Consider the following 15256-nt stretch of genomic DNA (forward strand, 5'->3'; position numbering starts at 1 on the left):
ATGAAGACTCTCAACCAACCAATGATAAAGAACCAGATAATGGTGTTGAGATAGAACCACCTGTTGATCTTGATAACCCACAACCTAAAAATAAAAGATATGAAAAAAGAGACCTTGTTGCTAGAAAACACGGTAAAGAACGAGAACCGTGGGTTCAAAAACCTATGCCTTTTCCACCCAAGTCAACTAAAAATAATGATGATGAAGAATTTGAACGCTTTGCTGAAATGCTGAGGCCAGTCTTTTTGCGTACTCACTTGATTAATATCCTGAAAATGCCTCCTTATGCAAAGTATATGAAAGACATCATCACAAATAAGAGAAAAATACCGGAAGCTGAAATCTCCACTATGCTTGCTAATTATACTTCTAAAGATGGAGTACCTAAAAAACTTGGAGATCCGGGAATACCAACTATACCTTGCTCTATCAAAAAGAATTATGTGAAAATTGCTTTGTGTGATTTAGGAGTTGGTGTTAGTGTTATGCCTTTCTCTTTATATAAAAGACTTGACTTGAATAAACTCACACCTACCGAAATATCTTTGCAAATGGCTGACAAATCAACTGCCATACCTATCGGTATCTATGAGGATGTGCCCGTTGGTGTTGCTAATGTTACTATTTTGACTGACTTTGTTATACTTGAGATGCCCGAGGACGACAACATGTCGATTATCCTTGGTAGACCATTCTTAAATACTACAGGGGCTGTTATTGATTGCAACAAAAGCAAGGTCACTTTTCATATCAATGGTAATGAGCATACGATGCACTTTTCGAAGAAACAATTCCAATTGAATGGTATTAATGTTATTGAAAAATCTCCGACAATCACTATTGGAAGTTTTCAAATACCTCTACCTACTGTCAAAAAGAAATATGAAACACTTATTGTTGGGGAAATGCATATCCCTATTGAGGTAACTTAGTGATTTATGAAAGTTCCTTGGTTTCATGCTAACTGAAAGTGGTTGTTAATAAGACTTGATCAACCTTATTAATGAATCATTTTTGAACGGTATGAAGTTGATGAATTTAGTAAGCACTACTTTCTATCCCTACCTTTTGTTTTCTGTTTTTATTAGTTAAATAAAAAATGCCATGTTTTGTTTGTTTTCTGAATTTCCCGTGCAATAAAAAATGGCCCAAAAATAAAAGTTCTTAGAATGCCCTGAAAATGTTATATGATTTTTTCTTGAATATTTAAGAATTTTTGGAGAAAAAATAACCAGAGGGGGTGCACCAGGTGGGCACAACCCACCTGGGCGCGCCAGCACCCCCTGGCGCGCCCTGGGGGTTGTGGTCCCCACGTGGGCCCCTCACTTATCTCTTCGTCCCACATTGTCACCTACCTCCAGAAAAAAAATTCACTCTCCCTCTCTCTCCTGAGTTCTTACTCATTTTGCTGCCAATTTCGATCTCTTTGCTCGAAGCTCCATTTCCGAAACTGTTTCGGGAGATTGTTGCTTGGTATGTGACTCCACCATTTGTCCAATTAGTTTTTGTTTTAGTGGATTATACTTTGAATAATTAGCTACTCTTGCTGCTGTTGTAGATGTGCTTGCATGTTGAATTCTTAGTGTTCTAAGTAGTTTGAATGCTTGCTATGGCCTCTATGTATCCCTATGAGTAGTTGCTATTAGTTTTTTGAAGTTTTGTTGGAAAATTTTGTGAAGTAAAAATTCAGATTTTTGTTCATAGGAAAAATTGTACGCAGACATGAATATCTTCAGGAAATACGGCTCAAGGAAGAACTCCAAGGGTGTTATTGGGGAGTCTTCTGACAATGATCTCCACCCTCGGAGGTTGGCAGAGGTACGGCCGTGCGAATGGCCACACATCCCGTTCCTGCAAGAAGCTGGAATTCATGATGAGTTCATGCAATTCATTGCCAATGCCGGTCTCACCGACTTCGTCGCAGATGACTGTGACCAGCACCAAATCCTCACAAATATGTTTGTTCAAAGCTTTAATTTCTTGCCTAGAAATAATCCTCCTGAAGTGAGCTTTGATCTATAAGCTGAAAATCATCAGATACCACTTATTGAGTTTTGTGACATATGCTTGATCCCTTCTGACGGGAACTTGGCCGAGCCTGGGCCGGCTTAGTTTGAGGATTTCTGTCACACTTTGACAGTGGGTGATGATAGGAGAGTGTCAGCCATCACTGCCGGTGGTTTACATTTTCCTGTTGTTCGTTACTTTGCATATTTCATTACCAAATGCTTGCTTGCTAGGGAGAAGGTGGGTGCACTTAGTTCACCAGACCTTGCTGTTTTACGTCATGCCATTGAGGGCGACAACACGTATAGCTTGGAGGCTATCATGGCTCGTCACCTGCACCTTAATAAATCTCAGGCAAAAATACATGGTAGGATTTATGCTACTCGTTTGGCGGCTCACTTCGAGGTTGAGATACGCCCTCATGATTTCCCGCTTACCAAAGTTTACCTAGACCATGCAGCCATGGATCACCATCACTTTCTTGCACATGATCGTCCTGACATTGACATTCCTTATAACTTGGTCTATAACATTGACACTCCTGATGTTATCCCCTTGTCTGCACTTGCTTTGTTTGATTTTGTTGCTAGGGGCGGATACCGGATTATGCCTGCAGACATCCTCGCCTACTAGAACGCTCACGCTGCTGCAGAGGCTGCACAGGCACCTCCACAGTGGGATCAGTAGATGCCCGCTCCACAGCAGTGGGATGAGTGGATGCCTGGTCCTCAGGACCCATACTACCCTCCAGGCTACTGATCACTACCAAGTTAGGCCAAAAGTCTAATCTTGGGGGAGTACGTGTTTCTCACCAACATTATATTCATGTTCACATATCATTCCATTTGTTGGTGTTCACACTTTTTCATTGTATCATCCATGCTTAGATTTATTTTTCTTACTTTCTTCTTGTGTGTTTGAAAAACTTTAGAAAAAAACAAAAAAATTGGTTGTAGCTAGTTTACTTTCTATGCATGCTTAGTAGTAGTACTAATAAGAAAATCCAAAAAGATTTCCTTGTTCTTCTTTTGCTTGTTGGGAGCTTTCCCGTGTAAATAGTTTTTCTCATTTTTGCTTATTATTTGCTTGTTGAAGAAAAAACCAAAAACTCCAAAAACATTTTAGTGTGTTTCTCTGAAATTCTTTTCTTTCATTCGAGTTGTACCAAGGAGAAGACCACGATGAAAATGTTGAGTGGCTCTCATATGAATAACTGTTGAACTAATAAGAGCCCATTTTACCTTGTCTTCTCCTGTTGAATAAAATGTTTTGCAGATTCCAGCTTCGTCCATGGCACTCTTGCACTATTATTATTTTCATATCATTCGGTCATGCAAGTGAAAGGCAATAATGACGATATTCGATGAGCTGGCCGTGGCAAAGAGAAACTGGTATGAACTCGGCTTGTCTTGTCTGTGTAAATATGTTTAACCTAGTGCCCATGATTCAGCCCGTTATGATTAAACATGTTTGCAATGACAATTAGAGATTATAGTTTCTCATGTCATGCATAAGTAGCTGGGAGTGGATAATGATTTATCTTGGATATCAACATAGCGTTAAAATGATTGTGATGTAGTATGATGATATGGTATCCTCCTCTGAATGTTCGAGTGGCTTGACTTGGTACATGTCCATGCATGTAGTTGAATCAAAACCAACATAGCCTCTATAATGTTTATGTTCATGGTGTTCATATCCTACTCATGCTAGTGTATAATGTTACTTATGCATAATGCCTGGTCATGATCGTTGTTTCTCTCTAGCTGGCCGCTTTCCAATCTTAAATTGCTAGTCTTCGCCTGTACTAACTGGGGATTCTGCTTGTACATCAAAAACCTTGAACCCAAAGTTATTCCAGATGAGTCCACCATACCTACCTATATACGATATTACCCTACCGTCCTAAGTAAATTTGCATGTGCCACCTCTAAAAACTTCTAAAAAAAATTATCTGTATTGTGTGCCTGGATCGTTCATGGAATGACAGGAGGTGGTCGATATCTTTCGTGCTAAGCATGTCACCCTTAGGTCGAGTGTTTATTCACTCGCCATCGCACGAGGTAATGGGCGGTAATAGGGATGCCTAGTCCCAAACTGCAAAATGCAAAAAGAGTTCATCTCTTACATAATCAAACAAGAACTCTCAATAGAGTCAAAACCTTTAGTTTCTGCTTGGGAACCGCCACTAGCGTGCTTAGCATGGAAGATGTTGATAACTAATGGTCATGAAGTGAATAAGAAGGGTGCATGTCTCAAAATATCGTTTATCTCTGTTTTAAAACTGAGCTCTGGCACCTCTGCAAATCACTGTTTCCCTTTGCGAAGGGACTTTCTATTTACTTTTATGTTGTGTCATCACCTTGTATAAACAAGCGCCAGAAACTGAGTAGAGCATAGCGGTCATGATTTATGCATTGTGTGTAGCTAATGTTGGGTGCATATGAATTACAATGTTTAGTCGCTGCTTGAACTTCGGAGGTGCTCTGCATTAATGTTTTGCGGTCTCAGAAAGGGCTAGCGAGATACCATTATTGTCATATTATATCATGGTTGTTTTGACAACGTGTTGCTGTTTGAGATATCTTATTATTGCTCGCTAGCTGATTATGTCATTGATATGAATCATTATAATCTTTAAGAGTTATTATTGACATGGTTAGTTATAATATTAGCTGAAAACCTGAGTCATGTTTAAGCTTATTTATGCAAATAAGAGCAAAAGAGTTTGTAAAAGTTTTTCTTTCTCACTTTCAGCTTATCAACTGAATTGCTTGAGGAGAAGCAAAGGTTTAAGCTTGGGGGAGTTGATACATCTCCAATGTATCTACTTTTTCTCATGCTTTTCCACTTGTTTTGGACTCTAATTTGCATGATTTGAATGAAACTAACCCCGGACTGACGTTGTTTTCACCAGAACTACCATGGTGTTGTTTTTGTGCAGAAATAAAAGTTCTCGGAATGGAACGAAACTTTTTGAGGATTTTTTATACCAATAATAAGAATTTATGGAGCCAACACCCACCGGAGAGGGGCCCCTGGGTGGGCACAACCCACCAGGCCGTGCCCCCCCTCTCCTGGCGCGCCCAAGTGGGTTGTACCCACCTGGTGGCCCCGCTGATGACCCCCCTGATACTATAAATTCACATTATTCCAGAAAAAAAATCAGGGATAAAGAATTATCGCGATCCACGAGACGGAGCCATTGCCAAGCCTTGTTCTTCCTCGGGAGGGCAGATCTGGAGTCCGTTTGGGGCTTCGGAGAGGGGGGTCTTCAATCTTCATCATCACCAACCTATCTCCATCGCCAATTCCATGATGCTCCCCACCGGGAGTGAGTAATTCCTTCATAGGTTCGCTGGTCAGTGAGGAGTTGGATTAGATTCATCATGTAATCGAGTTAGTTTTGTTAGGGGTTGATCTCGAGTATCCACTATGTTCCTAGATTGATGTTGCTATGACTTTGCCATGCTTAATGCTTGTCACTTTGGGCCCCGGTGCCATGATTTCAGATCTGGACCATTTATGAATTCATCATTATATCCATGTTTTAGATCCGCTCTTGCAAGTTATAGTCACCTACTATGGTTATGATCCGGCAACCCCAGAGTGACAACAACCAGGCCCACTCTCGGTGATGACCGTAGTTTGAGGAGTTCATGTATTCACTATGTGTTAATGCTTTGTTTCCAATATGGACCTTGCTGCCACGGGAGGGTAGGACAAAAGATGTCATGCAAGTTCTTTTAATAAAGCACGTATGACTATTTACGGAATACATGCCTACATTATATCAATGAACTGGATCTAGTGTCGTATCGCCCTAGGTTATAACTGTCTCATGATGAATATAATCCAACAAGTCACCGATCCAATGCCTACGAATTTATCCTTATTGATCTTGCTGCGTTACTATTGCTATCACATCACTGTTACACTTGCTACAAATTACTACTATCACTGTTACTGTTACCGTTGCTACCGTCACTACTATCAAAACTATCAAACTACTTTGCTACTGATCATATTGGTGCAGATAATTAATCTCCAGGTGTGGTTGAATTGACAACTCAGTTGCTAATACCTTCAAAAATTCTTTGGCTCCCCTTGTGTCGAATCTATAAATTTGGGTTGAATACTCTAACCTCGAAAATTGTTGCGATCCCCTATACTTGTGGTTTATCACACGCCCGCTGGATCCGTAGATTGATCTTGTCAGACCGGCTCTATTGTCCAGGTCCTTGCGTAAGTCGTAGGTATAGCCCGGGGCAGTTACCTTCCTGCCTCGAGGGCGGGGTGGTGCGGGGTGGTGTTCGGCATGAGTAGCCGGTCTGTCCCGTCCCCGTGGGGGTCAGTTGGGCTCGTCAGCAGCTTTATGCTTTGCCGGTATGGGCTCAAGGGCCTCGTCACCGAATTGAGGCAGTAGCTTGAGTTTTGGGTAACTCTTAGTTGGGCGCTCGAGGCCGTATTCCTCGACCGCCAGGACGTTAGTCCATCTGTCATTGAGTAGATCCTGATCAGCTCAAAGCTGCTTCTGCTTCTTTTTCAGGCTTCTCGCAGTGGCGATTAACCGACGTTTGAAGCATGCTTGTTTGAGGGGTTCCTCCGGCATGATGAAATCTTCGTCGTCGAGGCTCACATCCTCTTCGGAGATCGGTAGGTAATTACTGTCCTCCGAGTCTTCGTTCCCGATAGGATCGTCTAGATTAACTTTCCCATCGTCCCAATCATCATGTTCGGATGTTGGCTCGACAGGGGCTTCTAGGTCTTCAGCATTCTCCGGAGTGTTATTCTCTTCGGTGCCGGTATTGCTGTCTTTTTGGCGGCGCGATTTTGAGCGGCGCCGCTGACGTCGATGTTTTGGAGGTGCTTCGGCAGGCTTGTCCTCAACCGGATTCTCCTTGCCGTCGTCGCCATCCTCTTTGGAGGGTTTTGGCCTTGTTCGTCTCCGGCGTCGTCGTCCATACCGTCGATGTCTTCGGAGGCGTAGTCCAACATGCCAGTTAGATCGTCGACAGTGGCTATGAAGTGGGTGGTGGGTGGGACGTAAAATTCCCCGCTCTCGGCCCCTAATATGGGCTGGGCATAATTCGGAAGCGATCCTTCCGTAATGGCGAGTGATCGCATTAAGTCCAGAGCATCGTTTAACGGCGAGGGTTGGACAGAGAAGCGAGATTCCGAGGGGCTGTCCGGAGTTGGAGCCACCTGGCGGCGCCCGCTTAACACAGACCTCGAGAGTTCGGACTTAGAGTCTGGTGGAGTGTCCGGTGTTTGAGTGACAAGGGGAGTTCGGTTTGCCTTCGGGTTAGCCGATGACGCCGTCCCCTCCGGATCTCCGGTAATAAGTTCCGTAATTGAAGAGGATCCGGCGGGCTATAAACTCCCGTCTTCGGACCCGACAGCCTGCTCCGGATCTAAGGCCGGAGCGGTGATTGGGGCCGCGAACCCTTCGAAGATCAAATCCCCTCGGATATAGGCAACATAGTTTAGGTTTCCGAAACTGATCTGATGACCAGGGGCGTAGCTGTCGATCTTCTCGAGGTGGCCAATCGAGTTGGCACGCAGCGCGAAGCCGCCGAATACGAAAATCTGGCCCGGGGAAAATATTTTCCCCGAAACAACATCATTGTGGTTGATCGAACGAGCCATCGAATCCTTTGTCGACAACACAGAGGAACTCTCAATGAAAGCACCAATGTCGGTGTCAAAACCGACAGATCTCGGGTAGGGGGTCCCGAACTGTGCATCTAAGGATCAAAGGTAACAGCAGGCAGGGGACACGATGTTTACCCAGGTTCGGGCCCTTTTGATGGAGGTAATAGCCTACGTCTTGCTTGATTGACTTTGATGAGTATAGGGGTTACAAGAGTTGATCTACCACGAGATCGTAATGGCGAACCCTAAATGTCTAGCCTATATGATTATGACTACCTCTACGGATTAAACCCTCCGGTTTATATAGATACCGGAGGGGGCTAGGGTTTGTACATAGTCGGTTTACAGAGAAAGGAATCATCATATTTGAACGCCAAGCTTGCCTTCCACGCCAAAGAGAGTCCCATCCGGATACGGGGGGGAGTCTTCTATCTTAAATCTTCACGGCCCACCAGTCCGACCTACGTCACATAGCCCGAACGCCCGGGGACCCCCTAATCCAGGACTCCCTCACTCTTCCCACTCCTCCGGCTCGCCGGCGGTGTTCGGCGTCAAGTCCGAGCCCGCAGCGGAGACGCCGCTTGGCCGGCGCACCCGCAACGTCGGCATCGTCATCAACAAGGGCTGCGGGCGCGGCTCCTCCTTGGCTCCTCCCCACTATGTCAAACCAAAGATGGAGCCAGGGCTCGCCGCCGGCGTCATGGAGGAGCTCGACGACGCGGCGGCCCTGAAGTGGGCACGTGAAGACTGGGCGCGGACGGAGCTGGAGCGCCAGCGCCGCGCCTACGAGCAGTTTGAAGCTCGGGGTCGTGGCCGCGACAACGGAGGCGTTGTCGTCCTCGACGACAGCGACGATAGACACGCCGCCGCCACCGGTCCGCCAGGGCGACACCGGGCAGGGGTCCAGCAGGGGCGGCCGCGTCAAGGAGGAGAAAGCCGATGAGGACGACGACGAGGATGGCGGCGACGTCGGCGACTTCGCCGCACTCAAGGCGTTTTTCGACCCATAGTAGTAGTTGCCCAGTTTTTATGTAATCGCCGAACTTTAGCCGAATATTACTTTGTTATGTTTGCCCAGTTTTTATGTAATCGCCGAACTTTAGCCGAATATTTGTCCAGTTTACCGAATTTTAGCTGAATTCTTTTTTTTAAACCGCCTTTTGGAGGCGACCCTGGGGCCGACGGTTGGGGACCCGAAAGCCCCCACGCCGAGTTTAGCGCCGGCTCGCCCCCAGGCGGCGATTTTACGCGCCTCTTGGGGGGCCAACGGTTGGAGATGCTCTAAGTCTGGTTGTAGATGCTCTTATAGATATATAAATCTTTTCAGCTGTACGAAATCCTCAAGGAAATTAAGCAAAATGTACAGATCGGATGCGTCAGCCAAGGCAAGTTCATTCACTAGATGGAGCCACATAGCAGTATATGTACAGCGAAGGTCATTGTTGAGAAATGGTATTCACGTGCACGGTCACTGTTGGTCTGTTGCAGAGTGTAGGGGTCTGTAATTTGCATGCATGCATAATACGTGCGCAAGGCCGGCGTCCTACCTCGCTAGCTCATTGGATCCTTTGACCAACCCCAGCAGCTTCGCCGGCGACAGCCGCCGGGGGCTGATCACGACGTCCAGCCCCCTGCGCGCCTTCCGCTCCTCGATCGTCTCCAGCCGTGGCGACCACGGCCGCCCCCTCGCCGCCCCCACCAACAGCTCGTAGTGCTTCCTCAGCTCCGGCGTGCTGCAGATCGGCGACCCGTTGTCCTCCTCATCACCACGACCACCACCGGCGCCAGCGGGCGGCCGTCTCCCCGTGATCGTCTTCACGATGAACTCCTCCGTGACGCTGATCACCGTCCGGCCGTCGCCGTCCTTGACGTACTCGAACGGGCTCCTCCCGTCCCCGGCCAGCGACGGCGCCGACGACGGGGCGCCGCCAGCGCGGCCGTTGTGGCTGTCGTAAGAGAGCGCCGCGAGCGACGCCGCGGTGACCGCGCCCTGGCCCTGAGCCGGGAGCCGGTCCACGGGGACGACGAGGTACGTGCGGCCGGCCTCGAGCCGGTCCTCGACGGCGAGCATTGGCGAGGAGCGGCCGATGCGGAACCCGTCGGCCCGGCACACCACGCGGCCGCCGGCGCCGTGCTCCACCATGACCTCCCCGGCCGTGCTCCCGGGCTCGGCCGCCCGCGTCTCCCCGCCCCACAGCACCAGCTTCACCGCGCGCCTCCGCCTCCGCTGCGTCCGCCCAGGGACGACGCAGAGCCACCGCAGCACGCCGTTTGCCATGGTGCGCGCGCACGATACAGCAGTGATATGATGGAGCTAGCAACCACGACGATCTGCACGTTACCTTATGGCTGGTTGACGCGCGCGGCTGCTAACCCGCTATATATAATAACCACGGTGAGCGAGCTGTGGACACAAGTTGGCAGCGCATGTTTGACATAACCACTCGAGAAAATAAATGTTTGACATGTACGTGCGGGCGCTGCACAGAGTGATGGATGGGTCGTGGGTGGCGGTTGACATGACGCTCGCGTCGGTGGTCAAAGTCCGCAGCGTTTTCGCGATTTCTCGGGGCGACGCTGCCAAGTTGGGAGGGCGGCGAGCAAGCCGGCCGCGGCGTCAAATCGATGGATGCAGGCAGGGAGCGGTGCGTGGTACGAGGTGGAAGGGCGGCGCGCGCGCGCGTGGCTGCACCCGCGTCCGAAGCTGCGTGCATGGCGGGTGGTCGGTACGTCGTCGTTGGTGGTTGCCGTGCCGACGAGGGTTCGCGCGTACTACATCTCTAGAGTAGTCCTCCTTGATCTGTGGAGGAGCTTGTGGACGGCGCATGGGCTGCCAAAGTCACGGAAACCGTTGCCGGATAGGTGAGTTAGTGAACGGGATCGACTGTCCAGAACGTTCTACACGTACGGCCGCCTCCTAGCTACTATGACTGGATCCGCACCGTTCCAAAAGGACGCTTTTTGGATTTATAGCTTGCTTCGCGTGCAGTGCAGGGTCACATCGATCGCTTTGAATCGACCAACAAAATGGTTTGCTTCTTTGCCTGGGAGCAACTCGAGCAGAGGCGTCGTGTCGGGAATCGTGATAAGACTACCCACAATGAAAGTAATATAGATGTAACATCACACTTATCTAGACAAAATAGATGATGTAGCATGTAATTAATGAAGAAAGAGATACATGTGATAACATAGCTAGTTACTGTAACATCACATATCAAAAAAAGATTAATGTACAACATAATAAATGAAGTGAACCTACCCATTGTATAGGTACTAACATAGACTAATAACATATGCATGTTACTACTCTAAGTTACTTCACATTGTGACTAGTCTAATGCGTATGAAGTGTTTGAAGGCTGGACTACGAGAAATCCAGAGTCACCATATCTTAACCTTCATAAACTTTTTCGTTTCCTTGTTCAAACATTCCAATTCTCTTCAAATTTCAATGTGTAGCACATGAAGCAAACATGCACATATATTTTTTAAGAAGTTTCATGAACAAAAGCATTAGCAAATGTGTAGCACACTGCTCCAACGGAGACGTGCCTCCCCAAAAGGAGAGAACTTCGATACCATATCCTCGTCTTCACCATCTCCACTTGCAGTTACTTCTTACCTTTATTTTGTGCAAGCTTTATTGTGTTTGTATCTTGTGCTTGCTTGTCTATGCTTGTTGTTTTGCTTGTCATATAGGTTGTTCAACTAGTTGGATATCTAAACAACCTATTTTCTTGTCAAGCCATAACTTGTTAAAGCGAGATAAAAATTGTTAGTCGCCTATTCAACCCCCTCCCCCCTAGTCGATCATATCGATCCTTTCAGCCACCATAGCTTCAGCGGCTAATAGGCCGAGGATTATCAACCTACCAAGCTCGGTAGCCTTCCCAGGACCTGAGCGGCGGCGACCTACCATGCACTACTATTCCTCGTTGCTAGCGGCACGCGTGGACGTGCCGACTTCATGGTCGTGGCGGCAGGACGCGACCTTGGCGGAGCCGGCGATGCCCTCCTTGTCGTCGCTCTTGCCCCACACCTCGTCCGCCGCCTCATCGAACTCCTTGTAGGTGGCCATTAGTTCCGCCTGTCACTGGCGGTACAGCCAGCGGTCCATACAGATCTCGCGGACTGAGTGGTAGGACTCGAGCAGTGCCGCCTTCCCCACCATGTCCGCATCCGGTGTGATCGCCCTGCCGGCAACGAGCTGCTCCTCCGCCTGCCGGTGCTCCTCAAGGAGCTGGAGGCCGCGCCGGTTTGCGCCTCCTGGAACTGCTCTTCCCACTCCTCCCGCACCATGTCCATGTAATGGGCACATGCCTCGCTGATGGTTATGGTGCAATGCATCGGCGAGTGTGGTGCCGGATCGTCCTCGGTCGTGTCCTCCATTGCGACGTCATCAGCCTCCGGCTGCCTGCCGGCCTGCCAGCTAGTAGCAATGACGGACATCTCCTTCTTCTTCTCTGGCAATAGTCCGTCCCAGAGAGTTTTGGAGCACGAGGAGGCCATGGTGGGAGTGGTGCGGAGAGGAGAAAGGGACCGGAGGAGGATGAATGCGGCTATGGCCGGGGCTGCAGTCTAAATAGCGAGCGAATGAAAATGGTGGACGACAGACGGACGGACGGTTGGCGTCGTAGTATGTTCCTCGACAATCGCGTATCATTAATATGGTCGGCAGATGGACGGAGACACGACTGTGGTGTTGTTTGAGTGCGGAGAACTCGTGTGCTCTCGGCCGGCACGCCACTTTAATGCCACCGCCAGTGAGAGGTCGCGTCCGCTCTGGTTGGGCATAATGCGTCACTAACTCTCTGGAGCGTCGCTGACTGTTCTAGACAGGAAACACGCGCGAACGAGGGAGGGAGTTTGGGTGGGCCAGGGCGGTCAGATGTGGGTGTGGCAGTGGTACAGAGGCCAGCAAAGCCCCTTCGCCTTCCCTACCAAGATGTCCGGACCGCGTGGTCCGTACATATGCGGACGATTTGAGGGTCCGCATTAGTGATGCCCTAATAATGCGTATTATCTCCCAACGTCATAGAGCTGAGGCATTACAGTCTCTCTTTTTTGAAGATAATATTTACCTCATTCATAAAAATATTATCAAGTCATGTAGATGTCAAGCAAACAAAATTATAAAGATAACAGAACAATAATAACTCCCAAAGACTCTAGCCTAGAAACAAAATCACAATCAAGACTGAAGATCACCTGAGCTTAATGCGAACACCCGTTATCATCCAGCACAACTAGAGTGGACCGAAAGGAGAGAGGCAGAACACCTCTTTACCCAAGCTCGACGTGGATCCATCACAGATCCATGGCTTTTGGGGCCTTCAAAGTAGCTTGTCAAAGACGAGGTCATTTCCTAGAGCATCTCTAGCAGATCCCGCAACCGGGTGGCCCGCAAAAATCTTTTACAGTGTTGCGAGCGCTCTAGCGGAATAGATCCCGTAAATGTGTCCCACACGTGTTTACGGGATCTGTTCCGCCGGAGCGCTCGCGGCACTGGAAATTTTGCATTGCATCGAACAAATTATATATTTCAATAATATGAACTGAATGGAATCATAATATAAATCTAACATACGAATATAAATGGTCCGAAAAGCAATTCACAATACAACAATAGTTTTCATTACAACAAATGTTCAAAATCGAATAAGATTACAACACCAAATTTTTCAAATCACACACGAATAGAAATGATAAAAATGGGGATGTATCTTCCCCCATAGAATTGCCACCGATGCTCAATAAGGTCATGCTGCAATTGGTTGTGTGAATCACAGTTCTCAATCGTCCGGTAGGTCTCAAGAAATGCAGTGATCTCATCTGTGTCCCTGACAGGTTTCACACGGCTTCCAACATTGTCATAATTAAACTCTAACTCCAAATCTCTCTCATCCTCGACAATCATGTTGTGTAAAATTACACAAGCAGTCATGATGTTTCTGAGGGATTTTTTTATCCCATAAGTGAGTAGGACCTCAAACAATAGCAAACCGAGCTTGCAACACACCAAATGCCCTGTCAATATCCTTTTGGCAAGCTTCTTGTGTTTCTACCACCGTTCAAGAATTCATCCGATTAATCAGTTAATGGGCCAATTAATCGCTACTCGTAGGGTGGCCGAATCGAATAACACCTATTCATCGTGTTAACTTGTTAGGCCGATTAATTGGCCTGTCCGACCGACTAATAGGTTGTTAGGCCAATTAGTAGCTATCGTTCCATTAACTAGTGGGCAAACAAAGCCCAAAATTTTGGCCTGTAACTCATCCCATCACCCTCTCACTCCTCAATAGCTAGGGTTCGACCAAACAGTAGCATATATTGGTATATTACATAGCTGAGAGCATGAGAGTATGGTATAATACATAAAAACTAGATATATTACATAGCTCAATAGCTATCGATTATTAGTCAACCGATTAATCTAGTTAATAGGCCGATTCACCGATTAATCGCTACTCCCAAGCAGGCCGGGCAGCTACCAGTTACCGATTTCTTAAACAATGGTTTCAACAAAAAAACTTCTTGATTTTGGGGACAAATATTGACCATGCAGGATAAATAACATCGGCAAGATAGTATCCCCAGGATATAGTCATGGCCATTGACGGTATAGTTGCAAGCCGGAGCTTTGCCACTAGCTACTTGAGCAAATAGATGAGATCACTGGAAAACATTGATATCATTGAGAGACCCCGACAAGCCAAAGAAGCAATGCCACATCCATAGATCATGTGAAGCCACGACTTCAAGCACGATGGTGGGCTTACGTCTGTGGCCGGTGTATTGCCCTGCCCAAGCCACCAGCCAGTTCTTCCACCTCCAATGCCTATAATCAATACTACCTAGCATGCCCGGCCATCGCCTTGCTTCGTTCATTGCCATGAGTTTCTTTGTGTGTTCTTCGTTTGGAGCTCGAAGGTACTCCGGGCCAAAAACCCGGATCATTTTCTTCGCAAAGACACAGACACATTTGATGGTGGTATAGTCTCCAATGCGAAGATAATCATCCGTGTAGTCGGTGGGAACAACATATGCAATCGCTCTCATCGCCGCCAATTTTTTGATACGCACTAAAGCCAATCAAACCAGTGGCATTCCAATGCCGAGTGAAAAACGGCAATTTTGCTCGCAAGCCTCAACGATGCGGATGAAAAATGATCTACGCATTCGATATCACCTACGAAAGAGGTGAGACGGATATGTCGGTACCTCAGTGAAGTAGTACTTCATGAGCATCTTGTGGCCGAGAGCTCGGTTGTAGAGAAGGCATAGCCGGTCGACAGTGGATCCACGCCGCTTTTTCTTTGGCCTCGCCTCAACTTCTTCCACGAGACGCAACAACACTAGGTTGTCTACATCCTCGTCGAGGATCATCTCGTCTATGTTCGAATGATCAGACGTAGACGATGCAGACGGACTCCAATCCATCTACAAAATGTACACAAAACGCCCATAAATTTCACGCGAACCTACTCCGAGCCAAATTGAGCACAAACCCGCGGGTGTTGGACATACCTCGCCCGAAGCAAAGCCGCACCGCCCCTTTCTTCTCTGCAGCCGACCGAAGCAAAGCCGA

At 47.7% G+C, this 15256-nt stretch overlaps 1 protein-coding gene across 1 annotated transcript; it reads right to left on the reverse strand.

The window, feature by feature from the left end:
- Window positions 1-9034: 9034 nt before the first annotated feature.
- On the reverse strand, window positions 9035-10111 carry LOC125541083. Its single transcript, XM_048704568.1, has one exon. It carries the CDS (start codon window positions 9938-9940, stop codon window positions 9206-9208), a length of 735 nt encoding a protein of 244 aa, XP_048560525.1. The 5' UTR covers window positions 9941-10111; the 3' UTR covers window positions 9035-9205.
- Between the last annotated feature and the right edge of the window lie 5145 nt (window positions 10112-15256).

The sequence above is a fragment of the Triticum urartu genome, chromosome 2 (assembly GCF_003073215.2).
Source record: "Triticum urartu cultivar G1812 chromosome 2, Tu2.1, whole genome shotgun sequence".
NCBI lineage: Eukaryota > Viridiplantae > Streptophyta > Magnoliopsida > Poales > Poaceae > Triticum > Triticum urartu.

Coding starts and splice junctions, on each gene's coding strand:
- LOC125541083 (XM_048704568.1), bottom strand. CDS start 9,940: ATGGCAAACGGCGTGCTGCGGTGGCTCTGCGTCGTCCCTGGGCGGACG.